Source organism: Pinus tabuliformis, chromosome Q (assembly GCF_031772625.1).
Source record: "Pinus tabuliformis cultivar Carrire ecotype Pingquan chromosome Q, CPIR1, whole genome shotgun sequence".
In the NCBI taxonomy this organism is placed as follows: domain Eukaryota; kingdom Viridiplantae; phylum Streptophyta; class Pinopsida; order Pinales; family Pinaceae; genus Pinus; species Pinus tabuliformis.
The window spans coordinates 735,929,535-735,951,941 of NC_142296.1; the positions used below are offsets into that span (position 1 = coordinate 735,929,535).

At 36.6% G+C, this 22,407-nt stretch overlaps 1 protein-coding gene across 4 annotated transcripts in view; it reads left to right on the forward strand.

Annotated features, from left to right (window-relative positions):
* Window positions 1-22,407, forward strand: part of LOC149221640 (Pseudouridine synthase family protein) — a 318,019-nt gene that overhangs the window by 193,044 nt on the left and 102,568 nt on the right. For all 4 annotated transcript variants that reach the window (XM_089385163.1, XM_089385164.1, XM_089385165.1 and 1 more), the window contains exons 8-14: window positions 18,014-18,082; window positions 18,208-18,288; window positions 18,378-18,497; window positions 18,686-18,760; window positions 18,952-19,032; window positions 19,319-19,392; window positions 19,526-19,586. In XM_089385163.1, coding sequence (XP_089241289.1) covers window positions 18,014-18,082; window positions 18,208-18,288; window positions 18,378-18,497; window positions 18,686-18,760; window positions 18,952-19,032; window positions 19,319-19,392; window positions 19,526-19,586 — 561 coding nt within the window. The remainder of the gene's footprint in view (window positions 1-18,013; window positions 18,083-18,207; window positions 18,289-18,377; window positions 18,498-18,685; window positions 18,761-18,951; window positions 19,033-19,318; window positions 19,393-19,525; window positions 19,587-22,407) is intronic.

Below are 22,407 nucleotides of genomic sequence, written 5' to 3' on the forward strand. Positions count from 1 at the left end.
GTACTGGAAAGCAGTCTCCTGTGTTCATGCGGTACTGTAAAGCAGTCTCCTATGTTCGTCCGGTACTGGAAAATAGTTTTCATACGGTACAGAAAAAAATCTTTCTTGTGTTGATCCGATAATGGAGGTATGAGGTCAGTGTTTTATTTTTTGCTATTAAGATTCATATTAATCATGTGATGAATATATAATTACCCTCATAAACCTTTATTACCATTAGTTGTTAAGCCCCTATCCTAAATCCTAAAGCACTCACCTTTATTCCCCTGTTTTTCTAAGAAAAGAAATCATTTTTATGATATGATCGAATGGGATCATCATGGGTGTGATTGGACGGATGCTAATCATAATTTGAGCAAACGATATGTTGACTATCTCATGATAGAGCTTCTACCTCCGTGGGTTGTTTAAATAATGATTTTACCACTACCCCATAACCATAAATTGAATGATTACGATGAACCATGACATTGATCGTCCCGTACTGATGCACTGGTCCAATCAACGACGTTTTCTCCATCGCGGCTAACCTGCATTTGAATGAAGTTTGACATCATTAACGAAGATGAACACCTAAATAAGCTCTGCATACGACTTTTTGCCATCATCCTGTATGAGCTCACCTTGTAATTATGGCAACCATTTGACCGTTACCATTTCCTTTCAAATTATAAAGCTCTTTTGGATGGCTTTCTGAATGGGCCCTATGAAATCATTGATGAGCCACATGGACAATTATCCTTTGATATATCATCTCTCAAGAGCATTTCCATTAAAGAACATGATCCCTTATTCATCCATGAACTACTTGATCACTAAGAAAGTAATCTTCATGAGCTAGAGGAGGTCGTGCAGACATGGGGAGTTGGTTCATCACATGAAGAAATTTAAGCACATCTATCATGGACCACATTGCCAGAAAGAAGAGCACCATGACAGGGCGAGTAACATACCTATGAAGAACTACTAGTCGTAGAGAAAAGAAGAAGCTTGATAGGGGGAGTACTCGGGCACCCCGTTTGCCATTGATGTCAAAGGGGGAGAGAATATTTGAAAGGGCAAGAATATTGCCATCAATGACAAAGGGGGAGATTGTTAATCTACGTTGTCATTGATGTCAATAGTTGATCATTGATATAATAGTGTCTGGATGGAAAATATTATTGAAGATGCAAGAAGATGACTACAACTCTTGTTTAAGTTGATGAAGTGTCAAAAGGCAATCAAGGACATGCTGACAAACCTCCAATAATGTTGAAGGAGACAAGGTGATTAAGAAGGCAAGCATGATGATGACCCTACGTTGAAGAAGGCAAGGAAATAATAATGATGACCCTATGAAGGCAAGGACATGACAAGGACAAGATTACTAACGTAGGAATCACCATGAAGAAGCCCTACACTTTATTTCTGCACTCATAAAGGACCAGTCACATTAAAAATTATTTTTCAACTCCTTAGAAGCAGAATCTCACCATGAGACCTTCCCCATCTTAAAAAGCATAATTTTTCCTTTCCAACGAGCTATTACTCAACCCAAAACTCCAAGCGGTTTGGGAGAAATGAATTTTTGAAGTTAAGTTATTAATTCTGGACATGGAGTTGAACTGTGCTAGAGTACTCATGTCGGTCTGCCTATAGAGTCATGCCTATTTGTTTAGCATGACAAAACCCTATATATTAGGCCTCCGACTTCATTCTTTCACTACAATTTTCGGTCAAGATTGAAGAAAAGATACAGAACAACAGGAAGAGTTCATAACGCGTGAACTAAGATTCCCGAGGAGGAGAGTTTAGGTTAAATCTGTGATTGGGTTATCTTGAAGACCTTGAACCTACAAAAGTGAAAACCTTGGAAATCTACCTGGACAACTCGGATTGTTGTTCTGTGGAGCTCGTTTAAGTAACCTATGAAATAACTAAAGAACAGTCCTGTGGAAGAACTGTTATATCTCAGACCTGTTTCACCTTTTGGAGGTTCGGTTTTGCACCCTTAATAGTCAGCTGCTGTAGCTCGATGTATCTCCTCAAAAGTGCAGATTACGGACCTGCTCATTGAAGCTCGAACCTGTGGATAGTTACAGTGGAAGGCTCGGATTTGTGGACAGTGACATGTGAGGGCTCAGACATGTGATCTGTCACCTTGGAGGCTCAATTTTAGGGCTCGGTGTTATAACCTCACACAGTGATTTGGACTTCGGTTGGCATACATCAGTTCGATCATCAAGGTTTGAGTATCTCTACTTGGAAGTATATTTTGGACCATCACTGTGGTGTAGAATAATAATTGGTGCAACAACCCACACTGTAGAAGCTCAGTTGTTTCACTATGGTGTAAGATCCTTGACTGTGATATGAAATAGCTCGCACTAAGGTGTAGCTTCAGTGGCTCGGTGATTTGACTACATTCAACATTGGGCATAGTTTTGGAGCTTGGAACAATGTGAATACCTCATCTTAGACTGCAGTTTTGGACCAACATTTGAACCATAGTCTCAGTCCTATAGCAGAATATCAAAATTCGGATCAGTAAATTGGTGGAGCATGTTGCCAAAATATTATCGCTGAAGTTTTGGTGCAGCAAGAACATTGGTGAAGTTGTGGTGTAGAAGTCTTGGTGCAGTACTAAAATCTTGGTGCAATGTTGAAGTCTTAGTGCAAGAACATTGGTGTAGAATTGATGAAGAAGTGTGGTGCATAATAGATGGTGTAGTATGGTGTATAAATCCTTGTGTAGAAGTATTGGAATAGTTTGAACAGTGGTCTGGTGCAGTGTGGTGCAAGGACATTTGTAAAGAAGAATTGTCACAATCTAGTGCTGAAGTCTTGGTGCAACAATGGTCCAATAGTCTTGAGATAATCTGGTGTTCAAATATTGGTGCAGTGCAGAAGTAATGGTGCAAGCTTTGGTGCATACTTTTGGAGGTAACTTGAAGTAATCTTTGAGACTACTAGCCTTGGACCAGATTTGTAGAAGTTGCAAAACTATTATTAGAGGTGGTGCAGTTCATTGAAGACACATTGAAGTGTTGTATTGAAGATCATAATGCAGTGTTGATGTCATGATGAGGTAACTTGAAGAGATTGATTGGGTATTATGAAGAACAATGGTGACACTTTCTGTATGACAAGGTTGTCATTGATGACGTGACGTGGAGACTAAGTGAAGGGATAATTGAAGATTGACATGGTTCAGTGAAGAAGACCTTGGGAGCCGTGAAACCAAACATATCTTAACAAAGCAAAACTATAGGATTGGTGTCCTTGGAGTTGGTGTTCCTAAACTCAAGGTTGGTGCCCTGGATAAGATATGGTCGAAGCCGTAGAGGTTGGAGCCTCACTACAGTCCAAGTTGGTGCTTGGCAACCGGTTGGAGCCTGGGAGATTGAAGATTAGTGTCTTCATCTTAGGGTTGGAGCCCTATATAAATTGTACTTGATTCATTGTAAAGATTATATTAATAAAAACATTTATTCCTATTGTTCATTTTGTGTTCTAAATATAAGTGATCTAATTGGTAAAAGTAACAATTGAAAAGAAATATTGATTCACCCCCTCTCCTAGTATTTCCAATAATATCCTCCTAAGAACCTTGTCACTAACCTTGATGCACTGCCTCTTCCCTTTCTCGAATTTCTTCTTGATCTCGAATTGCTCTCCTTGACTCCTTCTAGAGAAACTCGGTCTCTATCTTTCACACTGCTTCTTCTCTGCTTCTCCTAGAGAATATCGGTCTCTATGATCTTGATCTCTAGCTCGGTCACCTAGAACAAGTATCCCAGAAGAATCCTTCCTTCGCTGTCCCCAGAAGAAACTCTCCTTCGCTAACCCCAGAAGAAACTTCTCCTTCGCTATGCCCAGAAGAAACTCCTTCGTTTGCCCAGAAGAATCTCTCCTTCGCTTGCCTAGAAGAAACTCTCCTTCGTTTGCCCAAAAAGAAATTCCTTCTCAATGCCTAGAAGAATCCTTCTTATTACTTCTTCTTTGTGGCCTCTTTTTTTTCGTACTTCTTCTTCATCGAATGCTTGTTGAGTTGATTGCCTCTAAGTGAGGCCGACTTTGGCTATTTATACACTTCATCTCATGTCCCTTAGGCCGACATGATCTCAAGTAGGTAGGCCGACTTCTTCTAGCAAGTTCTTCCATCGTTGTAGGCCGACTTGAAGAGGATAAGTGACAAGGTCTTGGAGGATACTTTACATAGACAAGTTTGACTTTTTACGAAGTGTAACATGAGTTTATTACATGATAATGACGCTTATCATTTTATGACTAGATGACAAATAATTCCTAAGGACTCTCAATGGGAGTCTTGACTCAAAAACAAAATCTCTTGGTCATGAAACCCATGAAGCAAGTCAATACAATAATTTTATTTTTTCTTCTTCTTTACATCTCATTACATAAAATCATAACTACATGTCATCGTGAAGACCGAACCTAGTTACACTTTTCAACATAGAGCTCCTGCAAGGTTTTTTCCCATGTGCTTACTAAGTCTCATATATCTTTTGTATTTTTCTTTTCTTTAGTTGTGGCTTCATATGCTTTTGATAAAAAATTCTTCTTCTAGATTTTTAATTGATGAGTACCAAGACCATAACAAAGACCCTTGACTCTAGTACCCTCCCAAGAACCTTGTCACTAACCTTGATGCTCTGCCTCTTCCCTTTCTCGACTTTCTTCTTGATCTCGAACTGCTCTCCTCGGCTCCTTCTAGAGAAACTCGGTGTTTGTCTGTCACACTGCTTCTTCTTTGCTTCTTCTAGAGAATCTTGGTCTCTATGTTCTTGATCTGTAGCTCGGTCACCCAGAACAAGTATGCCAAAAGAATCTTTCCTTCACTGACCCCAGAAGAAACTCTCCTTCACTAACCCCATAAGAAACTTATCCTTTTCTATGCCCAGAAGCAACTCTCCTTCGCTTGCCCAAAAGAAACTTTCCTTCGCAATGCCCCGAAGAATCCTTCTTATCACTTCTTCTTTGTGGCCTCTTTTTTTCGTACTTCTTCTTCACCGAATGCTTGTCGAGTTGCTTGCCTCTAAGTGAGGCCAAGTGTGGCTATTTATACACTTCATCTCATCTCTCTTAGTCCGACATGATCTCAAGTAGGTAGGCCGACTTCTTCTATCTAGTTCTTCCATTGTTGTAGGTCGACTTGAAGAGGATAAGTGACAAGATCTTGGAGGATACTTTACATAGACAATTTTGACTTTTTACAAAGTGTAACATGACTTCATTACATGATAATGACTCTAACATTTTATGACTAGATTTGCTAGGTAAGCCTCCCTTGTGGTGATAGTATCTATCAACAAAACAAAAGGGGTATAGTTACCAAGGTGACGATGGTGGCTGATCTTGTTGTTGCCCATAACTTAGAATGCATAGTGAGGCTTTGTGCTAAGGTGCTTGTTTTTGTTATAACTCTTTCGACACTGTTGTTGGGGTAGAGTTGAGTCTTCCTCATGATTTGAAGTTTATGCTTCAATCCTTCTTAATGAACTTGTACCAAAGCCTTCATTAACTTGCTCATTTGGCGACTTCATGGGAAGGATGAAGTCCTAGTTTGTAATTGATCTTCAAAAAAATTATGCTTGCAATGGGAAGCAAATATATTCTAAGGAATTGAATAGTCACCTTGGCAACTATACAAATCAATATATTGAAAATTACTTGGGATAGAAAATGGATCCTTGGGATTTGTATGAAATGTTTCTTGCTTTGGATGTTTAGGATGTTCCTAGATATCCAAATTGTCTTAACCCAAATAGCTATAAATATTATCCCAAATTTAATGGTGATCCTTCTAGCTATAAAAATTGTCTCAAGTTCCAGAGGACTTTGATAACGAGCTAGTGCCTTATTTGTCGCCTGTTGACCTGACTTTGTCAACAGTCCAAGGAAGCGTAATACAAAGACGTGAAGATTTTTTTTCAAAATGATCAAAGTCATCAACCAACATGATTATGTCATTGTAAACCCATTTTCTGTAAGTTGTATTGTAAATGATGCTAGTATGACCGTTTAATTATGTAACAACACCTAGGTAAGCCTTTGATTTTGGCAAAGGATTTCATGCTAGGAATGTTTTTAACCTCACCGAATTATGTGTGTTTCTAAACACAGATAATTGACCAGCTTAAACCCCAAAGCTAGGGTTGAATTCGTTGACCAGGTCTTAGGTGAGTCATACTGTTATATCGAGTCTAATGTAAAAGTGTGTTTGGGAATATTGTTAGCACATCTGGCTAAATTATTTTATTACAAACACACTTGGTTTCATACTAGATCATATTGTGTCGCAGAATTGGGTAAATTATTGAGGGTCTAAGTCTAAATATGTATTTATCGTTTCAAGGGTTGATTTTGTAATAATTTGATGTAAAAAATATTTTAGTGCATGGTTACTCATAGTTAGACACCATGGCTAAAATATTTGAGGGTGGAAAAATCATTAAGTCCCTTCTAGTGTCAATTTTCCGGCTAAATTAAATAAAAAATCTAAGCTAGAAAATTAATTAATTTTGAGCCAAAAATAATTATAGAGAAATTAATTTTTCTCCAAGTGGAAAATAATAAAAAAAATCGTGGGTCTAAGAGAAGTCAATTTTTGGAGGTCCTCCACCAAGCGAAAAATGGTTATTTTAAGAAAATTTGAGCTCTTGGACCTTGGTGGTTAAGTCAAAGTCAAATTTTTGAGGAAATTAATTTGAAATATTATTTTTTGGATTAATTAAAAGTGGGTTTCAACTCGAGGTGTTCTTGTTTCGTTGATATGTGGTATGTATTGACTACGAGCTTCCTATGTGGTGCTTTATGATTATTATTTTGAGATAATACATAGTGTTTGTAGGTACTCTATTATGAACTTAAAATCATAACAAATTAAATAAAATATTAAAATATTAAAGTATTATTTAAATAAATAATTATTAATTATAATCAATTAATTAGCAAATAATTAGTTAAATGAAGAGACATCAATCCCAAAGGACATGTCTCTTTGATTAGGTGAGGCCAGTCAACTCCTATTTAAGGAGCACCGCCTCAGCCTTGTAATCATCATTCAATTTTTATCAAATATATATATATATATATATATATATATATATATATATATATTACATTCATAATCTTATCTGAATCTTATTATCAGTTACAACAAATTAAATATTGCTAACATACTCTATCCTTGGTCTCCAAATTCACAGACTGTGAGCAAGGGTTACTTTGCTTGGATCTCTAGTTTTTATATGGTGGATTTAATCTTCGCTTGGGCTATAGTGATCATTAATTTTTCTGAAGTGTTTTAGCCATTCTTTCAAGTAAAAAATATTATAAAATTTATTTTCTCAAAATCCATTTGAAAACCCATGTATATTCTGTAAATAAAATTGTAAATTGTAATTTATTTTTCTAACTTAGGTTGGGGTTTTAGATTTATTTTGTATAAATTTGGAATTTGGGTCTCTATTTTCATCTTTGCAGGGTAGACCAAGGAGTTAAGTGGAACAAGAACTAGATTTAGGCCCTTGAGGGTAATCTCTTGGAATTTTTTGTAGAGTTCACATGGAAGAATTTTTAGAAAATCAAAGAGCTAAAGCATAATTTTTTTTTCAGACCAAGGGTTTCAAACTTTTTAGGGCTTCTAGCTCGGTTTTGCCCTCCTTAGCTCCAACGTCAGCCTTTCTGCTCTCCGCATCTTGGTTTTCAGCCTTCCTAAGGCTAGCTGTGACCCCTTAGGGCTGCGGTTTCCCTTCCTTGCCTTAGCTGCATGCCCAAAAGGCCTTGCAACCTCCTCTTGGGCCCTCCTAGGCTTGCTACAGGCCTTCCGTACCCTCGACCTCTCTCCTTTCCACCCTCCTCCGCTAGCCATCCTTGGCCGTCATCCCCCCCGACCCTCTTCCCTTTGGCCTCCTCTCCTCCTTCCTTTAGCCACAATCCTCTAGGGGCTTGCGACTCCCTTGTGGAGCCTCTAAACCCTAGGCCCTAACCTTAGCCCCATAACCCTTATTTCCCAAACACTAGCTTCACTAGGCAAAGCGTTGGCCCTTCTTGGCCTTTTCTAGCCTCCTTGTGTCCCTATCTATCATCCTAGCCCATTTATCCCCGCAAATTCACTTCCCTTGACCTTGTTCTCTAATTTTTAGTCTCTTTTGCCCCAAAATTGACCTAAAACCTTAATATGAAGTTTTAAGGCTAAATATTTAGCGGTTTTGCAGGATTGAGGTCTCAAAATTCATATTTAGCAAGTGGCAAGGTAATCCCAAAGTTTCAATGATTTTCAATGGTGGCATCTTCAAGGTCTTGGGCCTAGGGTTTGACCTCCAAACCTTTATTTTGCTTCAGTTTCATTACAACAGTTAAATCGTTAATTTCTAGGCCCTAAAATCTTATTCTAATTGGTAAAAATTGATTGCAATTGCAAAATCTAAGTTTTCACAAGTTTTGGCCATTTGGGCATTTCTAATTTGACCTAGATCTAACATTTTAGCTTGCTGGAATTTACTGCATAACTGTGAGATTCAAGTCTGAAATATTTCTGAAGCATATACCTGATAAGGACTAAAAATTTTGAATTTTTTGTCCCTGGCAAAAACTTACTATTTTTAAACATTTGAGACAACATATTCCGTATTTCGAGCTTGCTGACCTGTAACTGACTTACTGCTGTAATTAGTTTATCAGTTTTGAAATCTGAATCACATTCTCTAAAAAACTCTAAAAAATTATTTTTTTCAAGCTTTTGGTGAAATGTTTCTATTTTTAGAAGTATTGGGCAACTATTTTTGGTTGGATTAATTCGCTGATCTATGGTTAACTCACTGCTGTAATATTCGTATCAGATCTGAAAATTGCTAAGTCAAACTCAAAAAAAACCCTAAAATTGAAATTTTCAAGTTTTGGTGCATTTTGCTATTTTTGGGCATATTGGCCATCAATCTTGGACAATTTTATCTTTGCTGATCCACCTTTACTCATTGCTGTAATTTCAAAATCAGATATGAAATATTGCTGAATACCCCTGTTGTCGCACAGATTGTCTGGGCAGCGCGACAACTCTCAGACTGAGGGCTGTCACCCTGATCCCCGACTCTTCGTTTAAGCCGTCTCCCTAGGCTAAGGGGGGTAGACCCTATGGGATAAAGGAGGACCAACTGGGAACCAGCTGGGCTGGGAAACACAGCAGAAACAAGCACTTGATTGATTTTAAAACTTGACTAGATCTTGTTATGCTTAGTACCAGTGCCTTATGGAGTTAATGATTAAATAATTGTTTATCAACTGCTGCAAAAAATATGAAATTTGTAATTCCAAGATTAACAATCATTTACCATCAAATAACCCAAGCAATGCAAGATATTCAATAAATGCACAATGCTTTAACAATGTTCCAACAATTAAACTTCAAAAAATCAAATGCTTTAAATGACCATAAAATTTAAATGCTGACCAGTTCACAAAAAGATTCACCACTTTTCAATAGTTAATCTTTAAATAAACATTTAAGCATATTTAACTATAGAGAAGTGGAACATAAATACCACAAAAGACACAAAAATGAATTTTCAATTTTTTAGTTAATCTTTTTCAAATTTTTTTAATTTTTATAAAAATTCTAAGTTTAAAATAAAACAAAACTAAAGTCTAAAAATCTAAACTATAGAACAAAATTCTAAATAAAAGCCTAAGGACTAACTTTTTATGTTTTTGGGATTTTTTTATCTTTTATATTTTTTGATCAAAATTTAAACTTAAATAAATCTAAAATAAAAAAATGAAACCAAAACATTAAAACTAAAACCTTTTTATGATTTTTTTTTTTGTTAAATTTAAATTAATAACCTAAAGACTAACCCCCTTTTTTATGCCTTTTGAAAATCTTTTTATTTTGTTTATATTTGATGATTTATTATAAAACTAAACTAAATTATAACTAAATACTATAAGCTAATATATATATAAAGTGAAAATCTAAAATCTAAATAAATAAAGACTAAATCTAACCAAAAGATCAAAATTTTAATCCTAAAAGCTAAACATATCTGACAATGAAGAAATAAGACAATTGAAATACTTTTGAGTTTTTACTGTGTTTGCAGGCGAGCGTGAAGGAGAGTGCTCGAGCGTACTTTTGAGTTTTTACTGTGTTTGCAGGCGAGCGTGAAGGAGAGAGCTCGAGCGTGAGGAATGAGGGTAGTGACAGCAGGAGATCTTCGACGACGGGGATGAGGAAACCGGCAGAGGTGAGATCGAGCAAAGAAGAACGATGATAGGAAGGCTACGCAAGTTTGTAAGAGGCACAAGAGGGCGGACGCAGACAGAGAAAGCTGCGCTAGGAGACTCAAGCTGCCAGAGTGAGCTGCGGATCAGGTAGAGGGAGCACGTGGGAGGAGTTGAGCGATGGGACAGAAAACGCGTGGGTAGCGTTTGGAGAAAGCAGAAGAGGCAGCACATAGGTGAATCGAAGGGTTGGAAGAAATGCGTGAAGGAAAGCAGCAACGATGGGGTTGCAGAGAATGAAGGTTGTGTGATTGATGCAGGTGGAGGGAACTGCGTTAGGGAAAGAGTGACTGCGTGCGGGAGAGATGAGCGTATGGAGAGACCAAGGGAGTGCTGGGCTATTGCTGTGGATGGGAGACAAGGGTTTGCTGGCAACGGAAAGAAAGGATCCAACGGATTTGCAAGTTGAGGCTTTAACATTGCAAGTGGGTAGGTGCGGCAGCAACAAGAGGCTGAACGATGAGGGAGAAAGAACTTCATGCAAGGGAGTGGTATGGCTTGGACAACCTTGAACCTCTTCTGAAACCTTAAAAAAATTTAAATCCTTTTGCTTCTGATAAAAACCCTGCAATAAATTTCCAGATTTGGAAGTGATTGAAGTTGAAACCCTTGGACAACAAAACAGTGTCCCTGTAAAAATTCGCTGTGAGGCTAGATCTTACCCCCCAGGGCCTAGATCTGCCTTCCAACGAGAATCTCTTCCTCAAATCAACAACCTGCAAAAAAAACAGAAAACCCTGAGGCAAAATATGTAAGGAAATAACCCAAAAATTAACTAAGTAATTACAGTATTCACAAACTAACGACTCTTAAGCAGCCAGATTTGTCAATATTCCACAGAAATATCTTCAGAATTTTAGATTTACTATGAGATGGTTCAGAAAACCCCTCATGCATTCAGAAGAGAAATTTAAATGATAAACCCGGGATCAAAACTGGCTGGGCTCTTCAAAAAAGTGCTTCTCGGGAGTTGGCTGGTTTAGCCGAGAACTTCCCCAAATGCCCGTTGATCTTCGAAATCTAGATTTTCCTGCACAACTTACTTCAATCATCAACAAAGAGGGAGAAAACAATACTAAAATCCAAATCTAATGGAGATACCTGCCATCATATTCAGAAATTCTACTACCATTCAAGCCCTAGTGACTAAACAAGATCCCTATGTTTAAAATCACTCTTCATCAAGCTATTATCAATGGCTGAAATTAAAATCATGCACAGAAATAAAACATCTTACAGCATTTCCAGAAACGTAACACCAACAAGATTTTAACCCCAAAGTCTTTCTTTATTGCATATGAAAAATGACTACAAGAGAGTTTTATTTAGCACAAGACTCACAGATCGAATGATCTCAAATGACTTTTGACACCCTATTTAAAGGAAAATTTCCCAACGGCTAGTTCGAGTAATCCATGTCAAAATGATCTCGACCGTCGATGAGGATCAAAATCTCTTTTAATCTCATTCGTCGAAATTTTAAATGTATTTTAATATATTAAAAAATTAAAATCTTGCATTTATTTCCTCAAAACTTTGACTTATTATTATTTTATTTTATTTTTTAAATTTTATTTTATTTTTAAATTTATTTTTTAAATTTTATTTTATTTTATTTTAATTTTATTATTTTCTATTATTTTTATTGGACCCTCGAACTTAGCCTTTGGAAAAATCACCTAGGACCTAGGACTTATGAGGGATAAAACATTTTGTAACCCTCGAGACGCTTTACATCATGACTTTTACAATTTTACATCTCAAGGGGGAAAACCCATTTGACAAAGACCCTCATAGACTACCCAGTTCTGCGACACAAACATAATCTAGCTGTAACAACCCATCTAATTGACCCATTAATAAAAATGTTAAACTTTATAATATATGAATATATATCTATATATATATATATATATACATTAAATTTTATGATATATAGTTAGACTTTACAAATATCATTTAAATAAAATATATATATCATTAAATGATTATAACATATTTTGAAATGTTATAAGTATATATACATCATTAAATATTTATAGCATATACTTGATAAAATGTTATAAGTAAAAACATTTAATGTTTGTAAAATATATTAAATAAAATGTTATAAGAAATATCATTAAAGTTATACTATGTATTAAAGAAAAGTCATGCATATATATATATAAGCTAAAGTTATGAACTTATGCCATAACGTGCCAACAGGGATATCAATCAAAATATATATATATCACATATAATGGGTCGTATAACAAAATATCTGAACTAATAAAGACTACCCTACCTACTGAAAATTGATTGCAAGAAATATCGCAGAGAGACTTCAATGCTGAGGGGCGGTGGCTGCAAGTGGGAGGGCGGCCACCGCCAGGCAGGGGGGGATATTTATAGCAGCAGCCTGACCCGGGAGCAGGGAGGGAAAAACCGGAGGAGGATTGAGGATTGATCAGCAAAAACCAGGAGAAGTAACCTTGCAGTGGCAGAGTCTTGAGTGATCTGAGTTCTGGGCACGGAGGGACAGAGAGCCTCTGTGGAGAGCTTCTCTGGATTGAGCAACCAGGTTGCTCTGTCTGGTAGGGTGGTATTGGCCATCCCGAAATTGGATCAAATCAGCCAGCAGTTCAGAATTGCCAGTTCAGCAGCAGCACCGGAGGTCAGCCAGCAGTACAGGTAGGTGCAGATTTCAGTTCTATGCATTACTGTTTTTGAATTTTATGGTTATTTCTATGGTTGCTGTAATAAGAAAGTAGGGTACTACACTAGCAGATCAAGCAATTTGTAATAACCTAACCAAATAGTTAGAATTATTTTCAATTTACTTTTACATAGACGCGACCTAGCACCCTAGGACTCCCCTAAGATTCTAGTGACAAAATCCATTCCGGCTTTGGGGTTAGGCTGAAGGAAAACTCTGCCGACCATGGGTTGGTGAGACAAAAAACCTTTCGGAACGTAGATCATCACTAGAAGATTAGGTTTACCTAGGCAAATACATACATGACATAGATCTGCTAAGATTATTTACAATTTATGCATATGCAGACTGGGTTTATAACATAACATGATGGCGCTGATGATGTTAGTCGAATGGCATAGACACGTCGATCAAGTGCTACCCCTTTTGTGAAAAAGGGGGTGTACTGCTATGGGTAGTTGACACACAGTGGTCAACAACACCATTATAAACTGTGCTAAAGAAGCTAATTTACATTGCTGGTCAAATTGGAAATTTTATGTTTCAATGTATTGAGTAAGTTTCATCATTTGAAGTAGTTTATGCACTGCTGCTACAACATTGATAAATTTGAATTTTCTGAAGTAGTATTGCTGATATAAACTGTCATAAATCTGTGATCAACATCTTGATTGACTATTGTTAGCATTTGGCATCTTGGGTTACTTGGTATCTTGTGAAATATTGTTGAAATTTGCACTTGTATCCGTAAGCAATTTATCTTGTTTAAGATTTGCATTTCACTATCGATAAGTACTCTTAAAAGGTTTCTAATCAAAGTACTTAAACAACTTAATAAAATCTTAACTCAAGATAAATCTCAGTGATAATTTCTTGCATAAGCTTTCTAGATCAAGATTTGCATTAATAATTTACCTCCTAGAATAAGCTAGGTTGATAGAGATATAGGTCAACCCTTCCTATCTAGCTTGAGGGGTCTCGACAACTCTTTGGTTGTTAACACGGTGACCTTGCAGTCGTCAGAGCCACAGTCTCTGCAACGCCAGAGGCATCAGGTGATAGAAGCCTAACATAAAGTATCGTTAATCAGGCCCTAACCTTCTTCCTATTAGCCTCCTTCCCACAACCTACCTTGGAGCCCAACTTCAAAATAGTTAAAGGAAGGCTACACTTAGACTAGGCATTTAATTAAAATTTACCAAGATCATTGCATCTCACATAGGTCCTAGGATTTGCACATCATATAGGTTAGTAATTCAAGCAGTGGGTGTCCATCCAGTCATTTGGTTTTAATTCATAAGAAGCAAAAATTTGTGACTCCATTAAGGCACTGGTCTCATAATAAAAAAAATCTAATTTAATCAATAATCTTGCTTAAATTCAACCAAGTGGCTAGGCCACTCATCCGTGTCTCCAAAGTAAGTTGATTCTCAACTTTCTTTCCTTCACTTCATTCCATAGGGACTACCCCCCATAGCCTGCTGTTGGGAGACAACTAGAATGGAGCGGACAAAGATCAAAGTGACAATCCCTGTCCTGAAAGTTGTCGCGATGCTTGTATCGTTCGGGTGACAACAACACGTACATGATGCCCTCATCTTTCACCATCAACAATTTCAGTGATGAAAAATATCCTATTACACAGATATATTTTAAAACTCCATCTCAGGAACATATCCTGGAAATTGCTAGAAGTAAAGGTTACACTTATCAAAAGAAGATCAAGGATTAGAATTAGAATAAACAATAGGTTGAATCTAAAAGTTATCAATCAAGGCTAAATTTTGATTGGGCTGCATGGATAAACAATGTTAAAATTTTTGTCCCAGTGTTGGAACTTTTAAAGATTCCTTCCCAAAGAGTGGTATTTTTCAAAGCTCTAGGCATGGCTCAACAGGATAAGACTGATGTGCACCAAAAGGATGAAGAAATTAAATAAAGGATTAAATTAGTCCTAGTTTTGCATTAATTAACTTACTTTCAAGCATAAACTTGGTCGGTAGAGAGTTAGGCCCACCTTTCTCACCCAACGTGCGAAGTCTAAAACCTCTTTAGTAGTTAACATGGTGATCTTGCGGTTGTCAGAGCCACACACTCTGTCGAATTAGAATAAACAACAGGTTGAATCTAAAAGTTATCAATTTGGGCTAAATTTTTATTGGGCTGCGTGGATAAACAATGTTAAATTTTTTGTCCCAGCGTTGGAACTTTTAAAGATTCCTTCCCAAAGAACGATGTTTTTCAAAGCTCTAGGCATGGCTCAGCAGGATAACACTGATGTTCACCAAAAGGATGAAGTAATTAAATAAAGGATTAACTTGGTCCTAGTTTTGCATTAATTAACTTACTTCCAAGCATAAACTTGGTCGATAGAGAGTTAGGCCCACTTTTCTCACCCAACTTGCGAAGTCTAAAACCTCTTTAGTAGTTAACATGGTGATCTTGCAGTTGTCAGAGGCACACTCTCTATAGCGCTAGAGGCATCGGGTGGTTAGAACTCTAGGGGAGGGATCATTAATCAAGCCATAGATTGCTTCCCTTTGGTTTCTCTCTCACAACCTACTCCTAAAGACTAGCTTCAAAACAGTTGAGAAGAAGGATTCACTTAGATAGACATATAATTTAAAATAAACCAAGATTTTGCGTATCACCTTGGGTTGTAAGATTTGCATTTCATATAGAATAGTGAAGCATCTGTAAAGGAACAATTGTTCATCTAGTGACTTGGTAAATAATTTATCTTAAGCAAGTAATTGACTCCCTTAAGGCACTAGTCTTTCAAGATAAATCTAATTTAATCTTCAACTTGCTAAATTAACCATGTTGCTAGGCCATTCAATTGTGTCCCCCCGACTTGTTGATTGCCAACAAGTCTCCCATCTTAACATTTCATAGGGACTAACCCCCATAACTTGGTGTAGGGAGACAACTAGAACGGAGAGGGTGGGGATCAGAGTGACAGCGCTCGCCTTGAGCATTGTCTCATATTGCCTGTACAATTTGGGTGACAACACCACCCTCGTCCTTGGCCATAAGACTCGGGGGACCTTGACATCATTAGCCTCATCGTCAGATGGTTTTGGAGTTGTCCAAACTCACCCACTTTTTGTATTACCATACCTTTGCCACGATTTTATATATATGTTCTAAGCTATGAAACCGGATTCGTCCTATAGGCCCCACGAATCCCGAATCCATCATGTCCGACACGATTCTCTCGAGATTCGTGTCCAAAAACCATGACACGTCGTGTCCTATTTTGACACGTCGAATACGACTGCGTGTCACGATTTTGGCAGCATGTCTTGTTTTCCAGGACTTGTTAGGCGGCAAAAGTGACCTGTGTGGGTATGAAAAGGTCGCATTTGGTCATTACAGCCACACATATTTTCATTTGGCAAGCATTTTGGCAGCTTAATGATCAAGTCTAGGCCCTAGTATTGATATGCTATTCATGGTAATGTTAAATTATTAAAGTAAAAGTGATCATTTTACTTAAATTTTTAACATTACCATGAAATGACTCAGGATGTTTGAGAGTGGTTCCGGCCTCATTGGATTTCATATGGAGAAAGTAGAATTTTAGATTTCATTCAGAATCCAGCAGACTTATCAGTTTTTTAGGATTTTAGGATTGGGGGATTGCAATGTTTCCATTGAATTTTGTCATGTATTAGGGTATGGAACTCGTATTTAATCAAGAGCACCAATCCCTCTATGTACCTTGATGTTAGTGACATTGGTTGTCGAACTCTTGTATCATGACCCTCCTAAAAATGTACGCATCACTCAAACAAAATCTTGACTTGACATGTTATGCTTGTTCTATCTTATGTTAATGCTTAAAGGGTGATATTAATGACAAAGATCCCTATACAGATACAGAGGTAATGACAAAGATACCTCTGGATATTAATGCTTAGAGGGTGATATTAATGACAAAGATCCTGATTTTCCAACAAGACTAAAAAATTAGACATTTCTCGTGGTGGCAAGAGGGCCAAGCATAAGAAATAGATAATAGATTGACATGTATTTGAATTTTGTATGTACTATGCATGCTAATAGCTATAGATGAAGATCTATATTTGAAATCAATAAATTTGTATCATTAATTAAATTTTGTGTAAGAAACATCTAATTTTTAATATATATATTTCAATAAAATAATATATAACGAATCCTACGTGTCCTGTTTTGGGGGGTCAACGTGTCCGAATCCGACACCACGAATCCCGAATCCCCGTGTCAGGTGACTTAGGTTCTAAGGTTATGTACGTTTATTTATTTATATATTTTTGACATTTCTAGTTATCCTACTTGCACTCCCACATTGTATTCATAGTAGTTGTCCTCTTCAGTCGCATTGACTTACTTTTCTGGTCATTTGTTGGACATTATTATAATTATCTTATCTTATCATATCCTCAAACTGCCTATATTGTACATGTCTCTCTCAGAGTGACCTCCAGCTATGGAGTCTGGACGTTGTTTCCACATGGAGTTTGGATATTGTTTCTATTTTTATAGGAGCCACTTCAGCCTTCCCACTGTGTATTGACATTGTTGTATGCAGCAGCCCCTTTGACCTACTTTAGTGGTCACTTGTGGGACATTAATAATATTATCTATCTTATCTACCTGTCTAAATTTGCAAACATAAGAACATATTTCCGTTGGTGATGCTTTATAAAGAATTGTAATTGTTATTTTGTTTTATAAATTCCATACATGAATATTCCAAATGTTTTTGTTAGAATGGATTTCTAAGGCTTCCCCAGCTGGATCCTTGGTTGAGAAACCATAACATTTGGTAGTTTGACCTTAAATTTAATTGGAAGATGAACTTTTTTCTGGTTTATAAGCATGCTTATGTGCTTAAATTATAAATTATATATATCAATATTTCTAATTACAGTATAGTATGACTACTGGAAGTGTAGTCTTAAAGTAGCAAGTTCTGCTTCAAAGAATATTTGAAGCTGCTAATTGTCATCAATTGTCCTGTTTGTTTGTGTGATCTCACAGTACTCGAGGAATGTGAGCCAGACATGTTGGATGATTGACGATGAAAGAATGGGAGAAGCGTCGGTAGAGGTAAGTCCTCTCTCTGAACTTGAGATGTTTAATACATATTATGTCATAAGATGGCATTCAAATAATTCCAGTTCATAAATTTGTCACTGAAGGTCACTGGTTTTGTTTTGGTTGTCTTTGTGTAGGAGATAATAGGGAATGCAATACTTCCATACTTAAGAGGCGACAAATACAAGTTTCATGCGGCTGGCAGAGAAGACATTGATGTATGACCACTTATTGAGAATTTCAACTAGAGTTGGCAATTTATTTGATTGTGAATAGGAATATAAACTGTATTTATCTTTAATCACAGGTTCGGATGCTGGGTTCAGGACGCCCCTTTCTTGTTGAGGTCCTGAATGCTCGTGTTATCCCAACAAATGCAGATATATCGGAACTGGAGACTAAGATCAACAATTCAAAAGATGGAATTGTGAGTTTGGCAGCTTGGTGAAGAAGTTCAGATGTTTCATTATCAGTTTTTGTTTCCAATTGCCATACAGATTCAAATATCAATATGTTATTGTTTGATTTATGAGCACTGAACTCTACTGCAAAACTTACTTCTAATCTGGCCTGCCAACTTTTTGTTGCTTGGGCCTTCTGTGGTGAAAAGAGCAGGTAAAGGTGAGGGAACTAAAGAGGGTTGGGAATGATGCTTGGAATCTAATGCGGGAAGGTGAAGCTGAAAAACAGGTATTTTAGTTCTTCCTCCTAGTTTTAAATTTAAAAGTTTGAAACAAGCTTCACAGCTTGTCACTTAATAAAATACGAAGATTTTCTTCATGATCACTACCTGATATTAAAGAGATATGTTGTTATGTAACAAAAATATAATTATAAATTACTGAATTTATCTTGTCGCATCATTATAATTGACTTTACAGAAGCAATATGCTGCAGTAGTCTGGATATCTCGCACCCTTACTGATGAAGATTTTAAACGCATATCTGAGATAAAGGAGCTGGTAGGCTTCTAAATCCAAGTATACATTCTCCGTATATTGCTGTTTAACAAACATTCTCAAGAAATGCTGTTTGGCCTCTAGCCTTAGGAAAAGGAAGAAGAAAAACTTATTTGTTGGATCTTCGTATTTGATAAAAGAACTTTTCTGTAGGCTGGTATTTTTGTTATTGGATGTCAATAAATGGTTTTGAAATAAACTAAAAACTTGTTCCATATAATTTTATTCATTTGAAGACTTGCTATATATATAGATTTCTTTTTATACTAAAACTTAACTCTGAACACAGGAAATTGAACAAAAGACTCCAATTAGAGTGCTTCATCGCCGTAGTCCATTAGTACGGAAGCGACTAATACACTGGTAAGTCTATTTACATTTTGGGTATGTATGGCTATTTGAAAGCTAGGGCACAACATACCTATTCATTGAAACACAAAAAATAGAAGAAGTTATAAGCTACTCCTTCTGACCTTCATCTTCCAATAATTTACAGGATGAAGGCTGAAAGTATTAAAGGAAGCAGTCAATATTTCTTGTTGCATCTATGTACTCAGGTTTCTTTCGTCCATGCACTGAGACTTTTATTTGTCATCTTTAAGCATAATGATACATCACTTTATTATTTCAGCATTTTTGCACATAGTCAAATTTGCGTAAAATTCCAGAATGTATATCTGCACATGGTCAAATTTGGGTAAATTTTCAGAATGAAATTTTTTTGGGACATGGTATGAAGTTATAAGTTGGTTGGCACTGAGACTGCATCAGTACTTATGACAGAAAAGTAGAATAAGTTAATTTTGGTAAAAGTATCATGAAGTTATCTGTAGTTGTCATTATGGTTGGGTCACTACTTAAGCTGTTGGCCTTTGCTTCCATCAACTGTTTTTTAAAATTTGTTCCTTTTAGACCATGTAATCCTACAAATAACACATGCTTTCAATCTGCTTCTTACAAATAGGAAGTGGAGGAAGGTTCAGTTCTAGGCAGAAAATGTCTATAGACAGAAAAGAGTTTATCATAGAAGACATAATGTAATCATGTGGCAAGAAGACGAAAACTGGAATTTGGCATCAATGTAGTGGTTGATGGTCTTAACTGGTTAAGACAGGTAAGTTAAAGCAAAATTGCTAAAGGATCCCCCAAAAGACCTTTAACTAGAAAACTAAATAATAAAATATGCTAGGCAACAATAATATAATATTGAATGAAAGGAGCAAAGTTAGAATGCAATGTATCTGGACCTGCCTCAGTTGGCTGCTGGGGCACTACAATAAATTTTCTTCTTCATTTCCAAATTAGATTTCCCAGCTGTAAATAAAATTGGTTTTCTCAGAAATATAACATATTTTATATGAGGAGTATGTATCTGGCTCCTCTCATGCGTCCACAGTAGCTAGCTCCAGCTCTTTCAGGGATTGACATCGTCTCTCCTGTTCAGCACCAAGACTATCGTATTATGGTCTTTGTCGTAAATCTTCTTGTTACTAGATATTCAGCTTTCAGCTAGACAGGTAGTTCTCTTTATTCCTTCTGCTTTCAGTGTTGATCTAGGAGTTGCTTCGGCACTACTACTTTGTACTGGTGTATTTTTAGTTCCTCTTGTTGAATTTTCTACAATATACACAGTAGAAACCGATCTTCCGATCTGATAATTACTTCCTAATGATTTCCAGTAAATTTATTGGATATCCTATGCCACTTATATCATTGATCAATTATACACAGAAATTCTCAACAGTAGTGCGATGAAAACAGTAAGATCATGATGTGATAGCCATGCACAATACAGGCAACAAATTTTCCCCGGGAAACCCAAACTCGGGAGAAAACCCAGAAACTTTCTTCTAGGAGAAATTGTTCTTCAGCAAGGTTCACAATCACATAAATTGTCTAGAAATCTATGCCAAAAACCAAGTCCAATATACCAGTCAAACCTGGTCAAACACCAGCCAGTCAATGCTGGTCAAATCAGTCAAAATGCACAAAATTCAACTCTGGTCAAACAGTCTCCCTGCAGTCAAACTTTGGTCCTGTGGTCCCTATGGTCAACTGTTGTCAAATTTTGTTGACTCTGGCCAAATCCTGCAGTCAAAGTCTTCCTCTTCTGTGGTCAAACTTGCCGTTTTGCGTGCTGTCAAACTCAACCAGATTCTCAGTCAAACACCGCCAGATTCCTGGTCAAATAAAGCAGGTCAAACTCAGTCAAATGGCATCTTCTGTATCTCGGTCAGCCTTCAGATGTTCCTCTTGATATTGCATGTGTGGATAAGAATAGAGGAGAGAATGTGTGATCCAAATTGGTCGAATGAGTAAGTCAAATTGTGTATTTATACTTGTCAAATGGGTGACTTTTGACCAAGGGTCACACTTTTTCATGGTGGAGCTGACTTTGACAGTTTGGAGCCTACATAAAGCCCAAAAATAAAATTTATTTTAATTTCCATAATTCTTCTACACCAACTTAGGAGGCCTCTTGGCATGCGGGAATAACTCCTGATGCCACACAAAAAATCAACACCTTTGTAACAAACAAAGTTCGTATACGCAGCAGACTACTTCAGAAGATCTGAAATATATAAATATCCACAATAGGACAATAATATATTATAGAAGAATATTTGAATACAAGCAAGATGATTTAGTTACAAATGAGAGTATGCTTTATATACCTAGGTAGGTACCCTTTCATGCATGGTCATGTCCTTAGGGACATGCCTCTCGATTAACTAATTACTATTTAATTAACTATTCCTTATTATTATTATATTTATATTTTATTAATAACATTGCCTTCATCTTCAAAAAGCTTTGTCCTCAAAGCTTATTGTTGACAAGGTGTATCATCTGTTTCTTTTTCTTTTAATCGTTTCGCATTTCTCAGAACTCTTCGAATTCTCGTAGTTGTCATCTTCGTTGATACAAGTTGATAGGATCTTTTAATAGATAAACAAAATTGTCGCACTGAGAAGGGATCTATCCATCCTAAATCAATCTTCTGTGGAATCTTGCGGTTACTAAAAACTTGAGATGGATTTTTATCAAAAGATTGAATTATGGTGACATCGACGTTCTTGGGAACATAAGTCACTTGTTTCTGGTTGAGATATCTGCTTTTATAATTTGGATGGCGATAAGGAGTTCTTGTGATGTGATCTCTCAATTTGTTTGTGGTAATTTCATTGTTTATTGAAGGAATCTGATTTCTTGTAGGTACAAAAGTCGCTTGATTAATTTCAAAATATTCACTTGAAATTTCCATTGCTTGAACTACAACTTCTTAGTACATCTTCTCTTCAACTTGTTTATCCTGTTCTTGAATTGTGATATTGATTGGATCAATATTCGTTCCCTTATCTTCAACTTGGACTGTTA